Source organism: Peromyscus californicus, unplaced genomic scaffold, assembly GCF_007827085.1.
Source record: "Peromyscus californicus insignis strain IS unplaced genomic scaffold, ASM782708v3 Scaffold_9__1_contigs__length_137607984, whole genome shotgun sequence".
NCBI lineage: Eukaryota > Metazoa > Chordata > Mammalia > Rodentia > Cricetidae > Peromyscus > Peromyscus californicus.
In genome coordinates, this window is record NW_026294617.1 from 122841192 (window position 1) to 122857254 (window position 16063).

General features: G+C 39.7%; 1 protein-coding gene across 1 annotated transcript in view; it reads left to right on the forward strand.

The window, feature by feature from the left end:
- Col24a1 (collagen type XXIV alpha 1 chain) overlaps positions 1-16063 on the forward strand; it is a 271849-nt gene that overhangs the window by 221437 nt on the left and 34349 nt on the right. The window contains 6 exon segments of the mRNA XM_052731052.1: positions 7996-8103; positions 8984-9091; positions 9183-9236; positions 10033-10095; positions 11373-11426; positions 14246-14281. Of these exon segments, the coding sequence (XP_052587012.1) occupies positions 7996-8103; positions 8984-9091; positions 9183-9236; positions 10033-10095; positions 11373-11426; positions 14246-14281 (423 nt within the window).

A 16063-nucleotide genomic window follows, 5' to 3' on the forward strand; every position in this document is an offset into this window, starting at 1 on the left:
ACAGTTAATTTAGATGCCAATTGGTTTTGTTGTTTTCTCTCAAAGGATTGTAAACTCTTGTATAGCAGGTCTTGTATTTTATTCTTCTTTGGATGCCTGGCACCTTGCACATTGTCAGGCTCATAGGAGAAGCCCTGTAAGTCATTGAGAATTGTTCTTCATGTGGTCACTATGACTTGTGTTAACTAATTAGCATCCTAAACAACATCTATTAAATGGGCATGTCAATACCTAATTTATATGTTTTTTACTATAATCAAATGATATATTGTATGGAAAGAGCCTAACACATTATCTGAGCTTATTGAGTCAATATTGTCTCTATCTAGTAATAAATACAAATGCTTATTCTAATATTATTTTAGAACACAAATATTTGTTCAGTGTCTGGTATGAGTGAGGAATCATAAAATGTAATAAAGTGAACAAAAGCTGACCTCATGGGATGTACATGAAACAGCAAGAAAATTTGACCTTTAACAAAAATCACACTTTATGGATTGATAATATGGGCCAATATAATGGTTGGATACTAGACTATAACTAAATAAATAGATGCAGCAGATAATTTCAAATCTTGTTTAGTGCAAAGAAAGAAACAAACAGCTATGAGATAAAGCATCATGGGAGAGGCAGGTTGTACGTGAAGTTTAGTAGGGAAGCCTCCCTGAGAAGGTTATAAGGAACCTGACTGAAATAAGATGAATCCCGATATGAAAAAAACCTGCTGAATGAAAGGAACCAAAATGAAAATGCTCATAATCAGGAAAGAGTTTGGCCTGTTCACAGGATTAATGAAGGATGGAGTGAGATGCACAGATGTGATATTAATTAGCTTTGATATAGGAAGGTGCACGTTGATTTCTTCACAGCAGTAACAGATGAGACATGTGCAAGAGCCAGGCATACATGAGCCCTCTTCTGGTGCCTGGTAATGCTGTGATTGCGTGTTGAGACCTAAGTAAGGGAGATTTCACACAGTTCCCCTGTATTGCAGTGGCATGTTCACTGTTCAGGTTTTTCAGGATTAAGAAATGATCATTTTTTCTAATGAAAATATGTAAGTGATGCCTGTGAGGCAGAACAGCACAATGCTGGTGTTTGCTGCATCTGAGTGAGAGGTTAGTTTCATAGACTCGGAAATAACACAAATCAAGCACCACTATCCTTCCCCGAGTAAGACTTGCCTCAGTTTACTCTCGGTACCTAAGCTTTAATACATTTAGATGCTTCAAACTACCTTCCAACTTTAGCATGCAGCTCATTCATAAATCTTACTCTAGCTCTTGACCATGTTGCTTTTGATTGAAGCTGTAGGACAGCATTATAAATCTGGCATAATTTATATATGCTGTAGCCTTGCATATAACTACCCATAATTACTAGCCCAAGTATTTTTAAACGGCCACTTCTTCCCTAGGAGAGATGTATTTAGTGAATCAAATAAAAGAGAACTTTGTCTTCATGCAGAAGTGGGTCTAGCTGTTATGGTAGAGGAGGAACAGTGTTCTGTTTATGACTCTTGGGTTTGCTGGCTTAAAAAAAAAAAACCTGCACACTTACGTTGCCTAAAATAAAAAGAAACTTTGGGATATTATGCTAAATGTGCTAAAGGAAGTAAATTTTATGCTCTCTCCTTACATAATCAGTAACTATATGAACATAACCCTATTATATAAAAAGTGTGTAGCAATATAGAGGGCAAAAAAGGAAAAAAAGAAACTTTTCCTAGAAATTTTCAAAGAAACATCAAATAATATGTAAAGACATTAGTCTCTTAGCTGAGCCTCTTTTGCTAATGTGTATTTCTATTATTGCCAAGATTTCACAGATTTTATTTAGCACTGATTTCTCAAGATAGCTTGTTCAGTGCTAGTGACAGTTAGTTAAAGCAGGGACCAGAGGGAGCAGGAGAGAAGCCATGTTTCCACTCTCCTCTGTTATTATACACACCTGAGCTCCAGAACCTCTGGTTTTCTTGTCAGTGTCTACAGTGTCTAAAGGAAAAAGTACCTTTTCCTTCCTGGGTCTTCCCATTCAGTTCAGAAAAGAAGACAAAGTATTTCCTTCTTCCAGAGGAGAGAGGTCCAAGTGAAAAGCACCTGCCTCTTCCTTACCTGGTGTAAATTGAGAACAATAGAAACATGGTGATGCCAGTCTCTGACGCCTGGGAAGTGCACAGAGAAAAAAAGCACCCACCATGTGATGCTTTTGTTGTCTTTATTTGTCGAATCCAGGACCTTTCTCCTTAGAGTCTCTGGCTTCTGACCTGTCAAGATAGGCAATGCTCTCCTGAAGGGCTCACCACTCATTTCTATAGGGAGACAGCCTTGTACGAGAATGATGGAGCTCCCTGGCCGTGAGACATCATATACACTTTTTGTTATAGTAACCTTCTATTTTTGTCATTGGATAGTACCTTTTAGTTATAAAAATGATAATTAATTGACTAGAGAATATTTTGCATAGATTGGGGAAATTTTCATAGTTTATACATGTGTGGGCTGCCATATTAAACTTCTAAGACTCAGGTAAGCTATTCATTGATTTCAGCATCCCTTACCAAAATGAATAATTACTATGGTTTTGTTTATAAAATTTCCCTGTGTTACTTTACCCCTTTACTCATTAGTTTGAAGCAAATCATCCTCCGGAAGCCACTGGAGGGAATGCCTGGAATTAGCATCTGTTTCTCTTGAAAGCAAAACTAATCATCCATCTGTGTATCCCTAATAAAAAATGTTTGTTCTTTGCTTGTCTAAAACACTCTTAGAACTTTGTACAGAACACTCTGCTACCATCCTCGAATTTCTCTCTAAGAAACCAACACGACTAGTAAACGACTTGCAGTGTATTCGTTAGACTGTGCTAAATGTCTGATAACTCAAGTAAAATTAAGTTTCCATGTAACCTTAACAAAGTTTCTCATGATGACCTTTACCACCCTTATTATCAATCCAAATTATCCGTTGACCTCAGAGCTGTTCAACAGTGTCTAAGTGTCTGTGGTTTGTGTCTTAGCAGAAGAGTGTATGTCTTTTTTATGTGGGGGTCCTCTTTCCCTTTCAGCCTATGGGCCATCAGTCTGAGAGGGGAATGAGGTAGAAGGGGAGATAGAAAGCTTTGTATGTGGCACATGAGCATGAATGGAGACAGCCCTCTGGGGTTAAAATAAATTTTACACACATAGATGAAATATGATTCTTATTTTCAAGAATCTTCACATTTTGTTAGACTTTTTTGGTGTTTCTAAGACAGGGTTTTGTGGTGATATTATGTTCCCCAAAATATTGTGCACCCTAATAAACTTATCTGGGGTCAGAGAACAGAACAGCCACTAGATATAGAGGCCAGAAAATGGTGACATACATGCCTTTAATCCTAGCATTCCAGAGGCAGAGATCCACCTGGATCTCTGTGAGTTCAAAGCCACACTGGAAACAGCCAGGCATGGTAACAAGAGCCTTTAACCCCAGGAAGTGATGGCAGGAAGCAGAAAGGTATTGGACGTGAGGACAAGGAACTAGAGCCTGGTTAAGCTTTCAGGCTGTGAGTAGCAGTTCAGCTGAGATCCATTTGGATGAGGACTCAGAGGCATGCAGTCTGAGGAAACAGGATCAGCTGTGGCTTATTCTGCTTCTCTGATCTTCCAGCATTCACCCCAATACCTGGCCTCAGGTTTGTTTCATAATGAATATGAATTTATGTCCTATAGCTATCTGCCTTTAATCACTTGACATAGTTTACTAATACTTGGTGACTCTTTTGTGGTCATAGAAACTCTACCTAGAAGGGTATCTAGGAATATAGTTAGGTACTGGAGATATGGTTCAGCAGTTAAGAATGGTTGTTGAGCTTGCTGCTCTTGCAAAGAACTAGATTTCATTTCTTAGCACCCACATCCAGCAGCCCACAACACACTGCAACTCCAACTCCAGGGGACTAAACACCCTCCTCTGACCTCCGTAGGCACCCACACATGTGTGTGCATACATACATGCAGACAGACACACATAAACACACATTTTAAATATAAATAATAGATAATACATTGAATTTTAACCATACGTAGAAGTATAATAATTGCTGGGCAGTGGTGACACGCCTTTAATCCCAGCACTCAGGAGGCAGAGGCAGGCAGATCTCTGTAAGTTCTAGACCAGCCTTGTTTACAGAGAGACAGAGAAACCCTGTAACATGAATCTTAAAGGGTCTTAATAAAAACAAACCCAAGGCCAGGTATTGGGGTGAATGATGGAAGATCAGAGAAGCAAAACTAGCCACAGCCACCTCACCTTGCCAATTCCTCACCTTGTTTTCCTATGTTAATTTGAGTTTCATTAACTAGCTGATCTTGTTTCCTCAGACTGGATGCCTCTGAGTCCTCATCCAAATGGATCTCAGCTGAACTGCTACTCACAGCCTGAAAGCTTAACCAGGCTCTAGTTCCTTGTCCTCACGCCCAATACCTTTCTGCTTCCTGCCATCACTTCCTGGGGTTAAAGGCTCTTGTTACCATGCCTGGCTGTTTCCAGTATGGCCTTGAACTCACAGAGATCCAGGTGGATCTCTGCCTCTGGAATGCTAGGATTAAAGGCATGTATGTCACCATTTTCTGGCCTCTATATCTAGTGGCTGTTCTGTTCTCTGACCCCAGATAAGTTTATTAGGGTACACAATATTTTGGGGAACATAATATCACCACAAAACCCTGTCTTAGGAACACCAAAAAAGTCTAATAAAATGTGAAGATTTTTGAAAATAAGAATCATATTTCATCTATGTGCATATTCCCTAGAGGGTTTCCTCTGGTGTCTTCCTTATAATAGTTGATACTTAAAAAATCCTTGTTGAGCCGGGCGGTGGTGGCGCACGCCTTTAATCCCAGCACTCGGGAGGCAGAGCCAGGCGGATCTCTGTGAGTTCGAGGCCAGCCTGGTCTCCAAAGCGAGTACCAGGAAAGGCGCAAAGCTACACAGAGAAACCCTGTCTCGAAAAACCAAAAAAAAAAAAAAAAAAAATCCTTGTTGAGTGCATGGAAGAATCATTGAATAACATGATTTAGTATCCCAGGAACATACTCAGACTGTAGCAAGCCCCTTTTAGATAAGAACTTAGAAGATTTAGTAAGAATGAGTAGAAAAGGAGGGAAAATGAGAGTTCTGCTTAGGAATTTGTATGACAAATTAAGTGCTACACGTTTTTATTCATTAACAATTTTAACATGTAATAAATGAGTACAATTTTGTAATAAGGTCTACTAGTAAGAAAGATGAAGAAAGCCTAGTAGCCATCTTTGGAGAGACAACATTTAACTCGCTGCAGTTAGTGCCCTATGCACAGTTTTTGCCTGTCTATTAAACTGCCCTGTGTTGTGACTCTGCATATTTTACATCCTCCATCTCTGAAAGTTCTTCTCACAGAGATAGGAGCTTCCCCGTATGGTAATTTATGAGCATATGATCTTAGTTGAACATATGCAGTTCGTGGAAGGAATTCGTAGACTTCTATTAGATTTCCCCCCTGATATTCGTCTTTTAACATGCCATTACATTGTAGCTTAATCATTTCCAATTGAAGATTAAGTAGAAACTCCTCAACTGTACAGTCAAATTGATTGGGAAACACAGAATCTTCTTCCATCTAGGTCTAAAATATGCACCTAAAACTGAACTCAGGAAATCTGGCAGTTGCCTTACAATGCTTGTTTTAATTTGACAATACAGGAAACATATAATGCTCTTAGTGTTGCATGTGATTGATTAGTTGTTGAAGTTACCACAGTGTGTTTTTCACGTACTATCACTGTTTTCCTATGTTGTTTTGAGTTTCATTCACTAATAAGCATTGTACAGTCTACTGCAAAACCTAATTTTTTTGCTTGTTTGGTTGGTTGGTAGGTTTTGGGTTTTGGCTTTGTTTTGTTTTGTTTTTTGAGATAGAGTCTGAAGCATTCCAGACAATCCTCAAATATACTTTGTCATCAAGGATAATCTTAAACTCCTAGTCCTTCTCTACCTCCTGAGTGATGGGCTCATGGGTGCAGACAGCAACACCTGGTTTATGTAGTGCTGGCCATTGGACCTTAGGGCCCCATTCATGCCAGGCAAGCAGTCTACCCACTGAGCTACATCCCACGTCATTTCTTTCTTTATTTGGGGCAAATTTCAGATATATTTACTGTCCTCTTATATGGAGATGTTTCTGTCATTTAGGAAAGGTTCTATCTCTGTCTCAAAATACATTAACAAAGCTATACTTATCGCAAACCATCAAAATTGTGTAATTGGATGTCAGTGTATCCCATCCCTGGTTTTGATTAAAAATTTTATACAACCAAAGAAGATTAAATCCACAAAATCCAATGGAATTCACTGTTGCCACACAGGTTGGATAATCCATATATTAAATTCAAATGTTTCCTCAAATCCCTGTTGGCAAATACTGCAATGAATATTTATAGCTTTAAACATCAGACTTTTCTCAAGTTCTGAAGTTTGTCCAGTAGGTCTTTTCCTGATAACATCTATTGATTTTGTTGCCTCTTGGAAGATTCTACTTCAGGTTTGTTCATCTGTTTGTCCTTAACTTCCTTGATAACAGTCTTCCTTGCACTCACTCACAGCTCATCCATGCAGGCTAACTCTTCTGTCATTTCAAACTCATCGCTGGCTCCTCAAATGAACAACTTTGCCATATTACAATCTTCTGTTAGTTTAAAAGCATTTCCTATATTCTCAAACTGTTGATTCTATTACAATGTCAACATTTCAAACAATATTCTCACCAAAAGGCTAAACAATATTGAACAACACTTTTTAGATACATGATGTAATCAGTCTCCATAAACAAGGTTAATTCTTTGCTGAGCTGACAATTAAAAATTTCAGTCCAGCCTTCTTAAAAAAGTGTGTGTGTGTGTGTGTATTCTGCTATGATAAGCACTCCTTTTTAAATACTCTAACTTCCTATCTCTTGTGTTTATGTAAAGTTGAAATATGTCTTTTGTCTAATTTGCTGGACTGTATCATATGAATTTTAGTTACAGATGTGGTTTCGGTACATAACAAAAACAAGAGTTTGTCATCTAATTTGACAACAAAATAGTCCACATTCTTTCTATTCTGTTTATAAATTGTGATATTCAAGGTTCATGTTTCATATTTTGACATGGTAGTTACGTTCCAGCAATAAAAGACGTGAAATAAAAGTCACAGGAAAATCATGTATGGTCCATTTGATACACACCTCACTCCAGTCTACTGTGCAGCAAACACCATCTCTGCCTCCATCATGACTAACTCAGCTCTGCTGCTGCAGCACAAGTGAAGCCAGAACCAATACATTAAAGAATGGATGTGGCTGGATCCTCAGAAAACTTTATTCATATTTACCAAAATTTCAATCTCATATACTCTTCACGTTCTAAATTATTATTATTTTGGTTTTCTCAATGTTTAAAAATGTAAAAACTATGCTTGTGTTACAATCTATACAAGAACAAGTGACTACTTGCATTTGGCTTGTGAGCCATAGATGGCCAATCCTGATTCCGGACTTGGTTTTAGGAATTTAATATTTGCTTGATTAGCCTCATTTTCAAAATCTTTTTACTGGATTATCTAGAATTGTGTAATTGAGGAATAGAAAATTCTTTGTGAGGAGACATTCTTCTGTGAGAGCTGCATGCCCAGCAGAATATATATTCCTCAGTTAGAATGCAGCAAAGCATACTGTACACGCTGCTTGTATAAATAAAGCGGAACTCGGTATTGCCTTGGCGTCTCCATTTTAAAAACCCAAGATGGTATTAACTCTAATTAGATAGTTCATGTGAGTGGTGGGGCTTCCCTATCCTTTCATTGTTTCATTCCTGTGGAAAAGCATACATTCAAACATGGGCATCACATCACCAACAGCCCCTCTATATTTCTCTAGTCTCTACGTAGACTTCTCAACATGCCCTAGTTTCAATTTCTTGTCTGTGTTATTCAGGGTGTCACAGGCAGCCCAGGAAGAACAGGACTGGCTGGATCCCCGGGTCCTCGAGGAGGAAAGGGCTCATCAGGCCCACCAGGAAGCCCTGGTGTTCCAGGCCCAAAGGTACTTCCTTATTGTGTGTGTCAGATAGGACAAGCTACCTGTTCTGACCCTGCATATACTTTCTAGTTCACAAATGAACGTGTTTTAATAAAAATCTGACTGATAGGAAATTCACATTAGGAAAAAGGAAAATATTTGGCCTACATTTATCTGTTTCCCCTGGTCGCCAACAGGCGTGTTGTTGGGGATAACTCATTAACCAAGACCTAGAAGCCTTTTCAAATGTGCTTTTTTAAAAAACTTGTTTCAAGCTCTCCTTCCTTCTCTGTCATCTGCCTTCTACAAATAGAGAAATGGAATTTACTTCCAGATGCATACTTTCCCAAATACATTCTTATTCCCCCAAAGCTGAAGATAACTGTTCAGTAACCTGATAATGAGCCATTCCACAAATATTCAATAAACCTGATAATAGAGCCAACCATTGTTCAGATTGGCAGAACTGGAATGATAATCATGGTAAAATCAGGGGCCATCTCTCAGGAAACTGCACTCTTTCTGGCGTCATGTATCTGAGTCATCTCTGGAAGACAGGGAGAACAGAGCAAAATGATCACTGATGTACAAAACATGCTCTCTCTCACGTAACACCTTCTACACACCACATTATCACCCCTTCCCTCCTCTTTCCACACGTCTACCCCAATCCCTGGAATTTTCTTTTCTTATGTCTATACTTTTTGTTTATTATAATAACATTTTACTTGTGAGAAATGGTGGAAAGGAAGAAGACAATATATTTGACATCCCCAATGCTTTGTACCATTCTGAAAATGGATATATATATATATATATATATATATATATATATATATATATATTTCATTAGTATATTTATAGGTTCTGAGGTTAAAATCACCTTTCTTTGTTTGGTCTGTAGGGTGAACAAGGGCTAACTGGTCAACCTGGAGTTCCAGGTAAAAGAGGTCAACGAGGAGCACAAGGTGACCAAGGACTACATGGAGAGACTGGTCTGAAAGGGCAGCCTGTAGGTATCAACTCTGAAATCACCAAGCACTAAGCCCAAAGATCAAACCACCACCATATATTAATAATTTTCTTGTCTGTTTGCCTTACAGGGAGAACATGGTGATCAAGGTTTGACAGGTTTCCAAGGATTCCCAGGCCCCAGAGTATGTGTATATATGTTTTGATAGTCTTATATGTATCTCAAAAAATGACAGGTGTTGAAATAATCAATATTTAGTCTATGACCTGAACTTTTCTTTAATCTTTAAAATATTTATTGGTATACCATGTGTTTGAGTTTTGAAAATGTTAATTTCAAAACCCCTGTAATTGCTAGACTTGGTGAGGCAGGAGGATTAGAGTTCAAGACAAGCCTGGGATATATGAAACCTTGTTTGGAAAAAAAAAAACTTAAAATAAGGCTGGAGAGATGGCTTATTGAGCAAACACTTGCCACAAAGCCTTGGGTTCTGATCCCCAGAATCCAAATCAAAGCTAATCACAATAGCTCAGCCTTCTTCAATCCCAGCACCCACTGGGAGAAGATGGGAGGCAGTGATAGGGGAACTGCCTGCTGGCCAGCTAGCATGGCTAATGCAGCGAGACCCTGTCACAAATACAGTGTAAGATGACGCCGATGATGCCTGCCCTCTATCCCTCTAACTCCCCACACATGTGTTCTCTCTCTCTGTCTATCTATCGTCTATCTATCCATCCATCCATCCATCTCTATCACACACACACACACACACACACACACACACACACACACACACAAACACTTGATAAAACAAAATTTCTATAATCATATGTCCCATTGACTTTCTTATATAATTGTCATTTGCTCCCATTTTTAAGAAGTATTTTTGATTACTCTTTCTAGATTGGTACGAGACTCTTCATTTGTAAGATATTTGTAGAAGGCTAAAGCAGGCTTTCTGTTTTTTATTGTATCTCTAGGGTCCAGAGGGGGATGCTGGTATTGTTGGAATTGTAGGCCCTAAAGGTCCCATTGGGCAGAGAGTAAGTATAGAGTCATCCTGTCACCCAAGACCTCCATTTCTTTGCTTATTGTAGGACTTTAAATTAATATACCTCACATTAATAAGTTAAGAAAGTGATTTTTAAGATGGAAACTCATAATAGCCCATGCAAGCTCCAACCTTTTACAGCTCATAAATTATTTAAGCAAAATATCATAATAGACCACCCACACTTCTCAGTTCTTGTTTTAAAAAAACATCAGAGTAGCTGTGAAGAATGAAGAGCATGTCTGTTAACACAGCATCAAAAACACAAAGCAGTTTTGTGTCATGTACATTAATACAGCCAGAGTCCGAACACCACCCACCTGGATGAGGCTTGTCTCTGACCAGGACTCTTAAGGCCACACTTGGACAGCTCTTTCCAAAGCTGAGTATTTTCTGCTCAGGATCAGGTGTCCCAGGAGAGTGGTGCAAATTGCTGAAAGAGTTCCTAGACTCAAAGGCTAGCAAACGTCATTTAGAAGTTTAGTGCCTGGAGCTGCAGGATGTAGAGAATGTACGTGAGCCAGCCTCGGTCCTGGCCAGTGTTAGTCCTGCTTTGTTATAGTTCTTATTTATCACGCCGTCATAATGAGGGATGGTCTATAAAATGGAAATGAAACAAAACAACTGTTTCTAAACTGCAAACGGTGATTTGGCTGTCGTCATAGCAACCCCATGGTTCACAGCAGCTGCTAGGCTGGGGCTTGGGTGGACAGGAGACAGGAAGAAGGGAAACAGTTCAAGTGCAGCAGGAAAGACTCCTGAAGAGCTTTGCAGCCTCAACCACTGTCTTGCTCAGAGCAGTGAATGGGATTAGAGTCTTAAACTGGCCTGCTGTGCCCTCTTTCTGCCCTGCTTCCTGGAACTCAGGCACCTGACCTTTCATCACCTGTCCATACACTCATTTAAAAATGTGCTCATTATTCCATACCCTGAATAAAGCCATTGCATTTGTTCTGTGATGCTCTACATACAAACTACATCCTTGGACTTCTCACCACATGAACATTTTAATTTTGATTTGTATTGGTTAGAAATAACAATTTACCTCTCCCTTGGTAGGAAACTACAGCAGTACATGCAATTGTATCACACACTGTCAAAATTACTGTAATTTATGCTAATATTAGAATGCATTACAACAAAAACTATTTAGAGATGCTATTTTACCATAACACAAGCTTTCTAGGTTTTTCTTTTTCTTTTTCAATTATTTGGAGAATGAGACTGACTTTCTTAGGGTGGACTGACTACTTTCTCTACCCCCAACAGGGAAACACTGGCCCTCTCGGCAGAGAAGGTATAACAGGCCCAACAGGTGGAACTGTAAGTTTGTTTCAACATAGCTCTTTTATTCTTTTGCTGCTGCCGTTGTTGTTAACCCTCTTTTAAAATTCCTAATTCTAGAATAGTCCATAAAGAATCAGCCTGGGCATTTGGGAAAGCAAGGTTTAAAAGAAGATGCCCATTTTCTTCTGGAAGGCTATTCTTGAGTGTCATAGGGTAAGAGAAGGTTTGAGTGGTGGAGATACTTCAAGCTTGAGAAAAGAAAACTGGACTCAGCCAGGGAGAGTAGTAAACATAGAAGCAGTCACTGATGCTGTAAAACTGGGTCCAGTTCCAAGGTAAGCTATGGGAGTTCTGATAGCCAGGATTTGAGTCTTTACAAGCACCAACTTGTGAACAGAGGAAAGACGTTGGTGACTGAGCAACAAAACCAGGATAGTGTGTGGTTAGGCTTGAAGGTCTCAAGGAGTGGTCAACGCGCTCTCCAAGTGCAGGTTACATTCAAAGAAGACTTTGAAATGTGCAATGGTAACGTCTCGAAAATTCCTTTTGTGACCTCTATGGCTTTTGTCTTGCTTCATTTCCCATGATAGCATTCCTCAAATTATTACAACAAATGGTTGAAGCAGGCATTATTTCTACTCAATAGGTAAATTTTATAGAGGTTCATCTAGTCAAAGAAAAGGACCCAGTGAGTTTCACCGCTGATGTCTCCATCTATCCCATCTGGGTCTGGGGTGGGCATAGAGTCAGCATGTTGCCAGTCCTGTAAGAAATTTGTCTGTAAAGCAACCAAGAAATAAGACTGACTGAAACAGTGTGGTGGGCCTATGGCAGAACTGATAACTTGTACACAAAGGGACACAACTGTGTCAAATCAAGACTGGGAAAACCAAGATTCATTCTCTTCGAGGAACCCATATTTTGAAGCATTTGAAAGTGTTATATGTAGACATATTTAAAATTGAAAATGGAATGTTTCAAGTGTTAAGGAAAACTCTTATCTTTGATAAATTTAGAGAATTCACCACTAAAGTTACTGGAGTTCATTCAAAAGAAATAAAATGTGTAACTCATTGTCTTGGCTTCCAACATTTGCTACTCAGAGCTACATAAAACTGTAGGTGGGAGACTTCTCATAGTTCAGTGGGTGGTTCTTCAGCACATACTGTTCTGATTAAGGAATGATTGTTCTCATTTGTCAAAAATGTGAAATATTAATGGTCAAGGAAAATGTGATAAAGAAATGTCTCAATTAAAATATCTCACTGTGTTTTATTTATACAATAGTTGTGAAAGGTCATTATGCTATTCACCATGCACATCAAATTTCTTTTCAAATTTTTTCCATATTCTGTTTTTTCCATTCTGAGAAGAAAAGTCCATATAAGAACTAAGCATCTGAGAAGCACACACACACAAATGTTGTGAGGGGCAATAGGTAGGGCAGAGGCAATGGTGGGTTTCTCTTCCAGATGGGAAACAATATTGACAGCGTCAAGTCATGGTAACGGAATGCATGGTAGGAAAATGGAATGCATGGTAGGAAAAAGAAAGAAGCTGATCAGTGTAACAGACAAGAGGCAGAATTAGATATGCGAGCATATTGTAATGCACAAAAAACTTACCAATAATAATGCTGCAAGTAGTGGGAACACTGAACCAAACTGACCTATGGTAAGTACAGTAGTTAGGATGAAGGACTTCAGATTTGGTTAGGTTTTTTTTTTTTTTTTTTTTTTTTTTTTTGGTTTTTCGAGACAGGGTTTCTCTGTGTAGCTTTGCGCCTTTCCTGGAACTCACTTGGTAGTCCAGGCTGGCCTCGAACTCACAGAGATCCGCCTGGCTCTGCCTCCCGAGTGCTGGGATTAAAGGCGTGCGCCACCACCGCCCGGCTTGGTTAGGTTTTTAATTTAGGCTCCTACAATTGCTCAGAATCACCCTGAAGTATCAGGTATTTCTGGTGTTTAACTGACTAGCATTTGGTCACATGGCTACTCCCACACTGTGACAGGGAAGGAAGATGAATTATTTGGGACACCGTTAGTTTTGAAAAGACATTGTCATCCCATTTCACTATTTTTTTTTAACACCAGATGAAGTTCACGTAAACAACAGAACAGAAAAATCATTTGAAAAATGATCTAGAAAGCTAAGGTGTAGCTTACAGATTGGGGAGATCTAAATGAGACTAGAAGTCAAAAAAATTTTTTTTAACATACTTTAAAATTGAATTCTTAGATTTGAGTTGGAAAAATTATTCCCAAAAACAATTTTAAAAGCTAGTATGGAGCAGCTAATAGTGCTTTCCAAGTGAGGCCAACAACCTGAGTTCAGTCCCCAGATCCCACAGTGAAGAAAAGAACTCACTCCTGAGGGTAGTCCCCTGACTTCACACGTGACCCACAATGCACTGAAATAAATAAAATTAAAAGGGGAACAGAAAGTGAAAATGAAAGAGAACAAAGAAATCGCTTTGGAAACAGGGATTTTGAAACCAAAGAGAGACAAGATGGGAACTTAGAAATTGAAAGGGTTTCCTTTCCAAATTCTTTTGTGAATGGTTGTCAGATAACTGTTTTGACTGTCCTACCTGAGTCAGAGTCCTGTTGTTCAGGTCTCACTGCAAGGTGGAGCTTGGAATGGTGAGCCGAGCATAACCCACCAGCATGGGTTGTTTCGTTTTTGTTTTAGGGGGGACCTTCCATTACTCAGGACATTGAGACTGTATATGAATTAACGATCTTCCTAGATGGTTAAGACAGGAATATAAACTGGCATGTTTCTGAGTACAGCTGCCGCTGCTGCATCAAACACACGACGGCCCGTGGCACTCATCTTTTTCCCCTCTCTTTTAGGGACCCAGAGGTGAAAAAGGCTTTAGAGGTGAAACTGTAAGTTTAACTGAATAATAAAATCTGTGATTGCAGCAGCCCCTTATCTCTAGGCAATAATCTCCAGGGAATCAAAGACTGTGTTAGATTTGCTCCCTATCATGACTCTGATGCTTGTGGACTCAAAATCAAATTACAGTTGTCAAGAAGTGGAAATAACCTATATGGTACATTCCAGTGCGATCTGATAAGCCCTAAATGTGTTTAAGGACCTGCCAATCATAGTCCCCCCAGATTGCTGTGTACAGTAGAGTGTTTGCTTCGTAGGGCATGAAAGACACGGGTGTTCTCCAGTGCCCAAGCAACAGCCCTGCCAGGTCTCATTAGGCACACATGCTATAGCTAGCCAGCAAGGGATGCTGTAAGGGAGAATCAAAGCGTTAACTTGTTTGTTCTATTTTGAGATAGACTCTTGCTATGTTGCCCAAGCTAGCTTTAATATTTTTCTCCTCCTCCTGAGGGCAGGGATGACAGACATACATTTTCTTTTTAATAAAATGTTTGTGGTGTGGATGTTTGGTATACAAAGTGGTGGTGTGAGCTGTATGTATAGATAGTAAAAGGCTACCAACGTGAAGCATATGAGTACATCCACCACTTGATGTGGTGATACTTTGTACTCTAACAAATAAAGCTTGCCGACAGATCAGAGTGTGGAGCTAGCCACTAGAGCCCAGGCAGTGGTGACACACACCTTTAATCCCAGCACTTGGGATCTCATGCCTCTGATCTCAGTACTTGGGAGGAGGAAACAGGAAGTGATATGGCTGGCTGGGTGGAGAGAGACTGTGATAAGGCAGGGTGGAGACAGGAGCTCGGCCCTTTTCGGTCTGAAGATTCAGCAGAGGTAAGAAGTCTCTCTAGTGGCTGGCTCCTTCTCTGATCTTTCAGCATTTACTCTGATATCTGACTTCAGGTTTTTATTAAGACCAATTAGAATTCGTGCTACAACTTGACACAAGTACCATTGTTTGGTTGGGTATTGCCACAAGAGCTATTCATGCTGACCAGATTGCAGCATCCCCCATGAAAAGGTGGCAGGCGTGGAGTAAAATAATTATGCTATTTAGCTGAAAAGGGGAACACATGACTTCAGACTTTTTCCCAACAGACAATATAACAGGAAATTAGAATGTATGCATGTAGGGAGTCTTAGATTTCTGATAGAAATTTGGCATCCCGAATAAACAAGTTAGTGACGAGGCAGTCCATCCCCTTCAAACTGAAACATAGATGGAGTTGAAGCCACTCAGAGAAGGCTCTAACATTGCTGAAGGGTCCGAGAGCCAGGGCCTGGAAGGTCCTGTAAGACCAGGCGAGGTAGCTACAATGTTTAGACGCCGCAGGCTGACGGCTTCCCTCTCCTGTTCTTTCTGCATCCTCCTCACTCTCTGGTTCTTGTTCCTGCTACTTCTATACTGTCCTTTTAAACCCCTCTGCTTCTACTCATCTTGACATTTCTATTTCAAGGCCATTTGCAAAGGCTGGACTTGCTGGAGTACTGGGCACACCCTGCCCCCACTCCTGGAAATAACACTTAATGCCCTGGACTCAGTACAATACCTGTCACCTGAACCTTAATTCTTTTTCTCAGAGGCTTCTTATCACTAAGTCTTTTCCTGACTAGCCTATTATATTAGTTTCTTTCATACTATGTGACAGAAACAACTTTGGAAGGAAAGATTTGAGAGCACCCAGTCAACCACTGCTTGGTGCCATACATGTGAGCGGAGTATCATGTCTGCAGGGGCATGTGATGGAGGATAGCTACTATGTTCACAT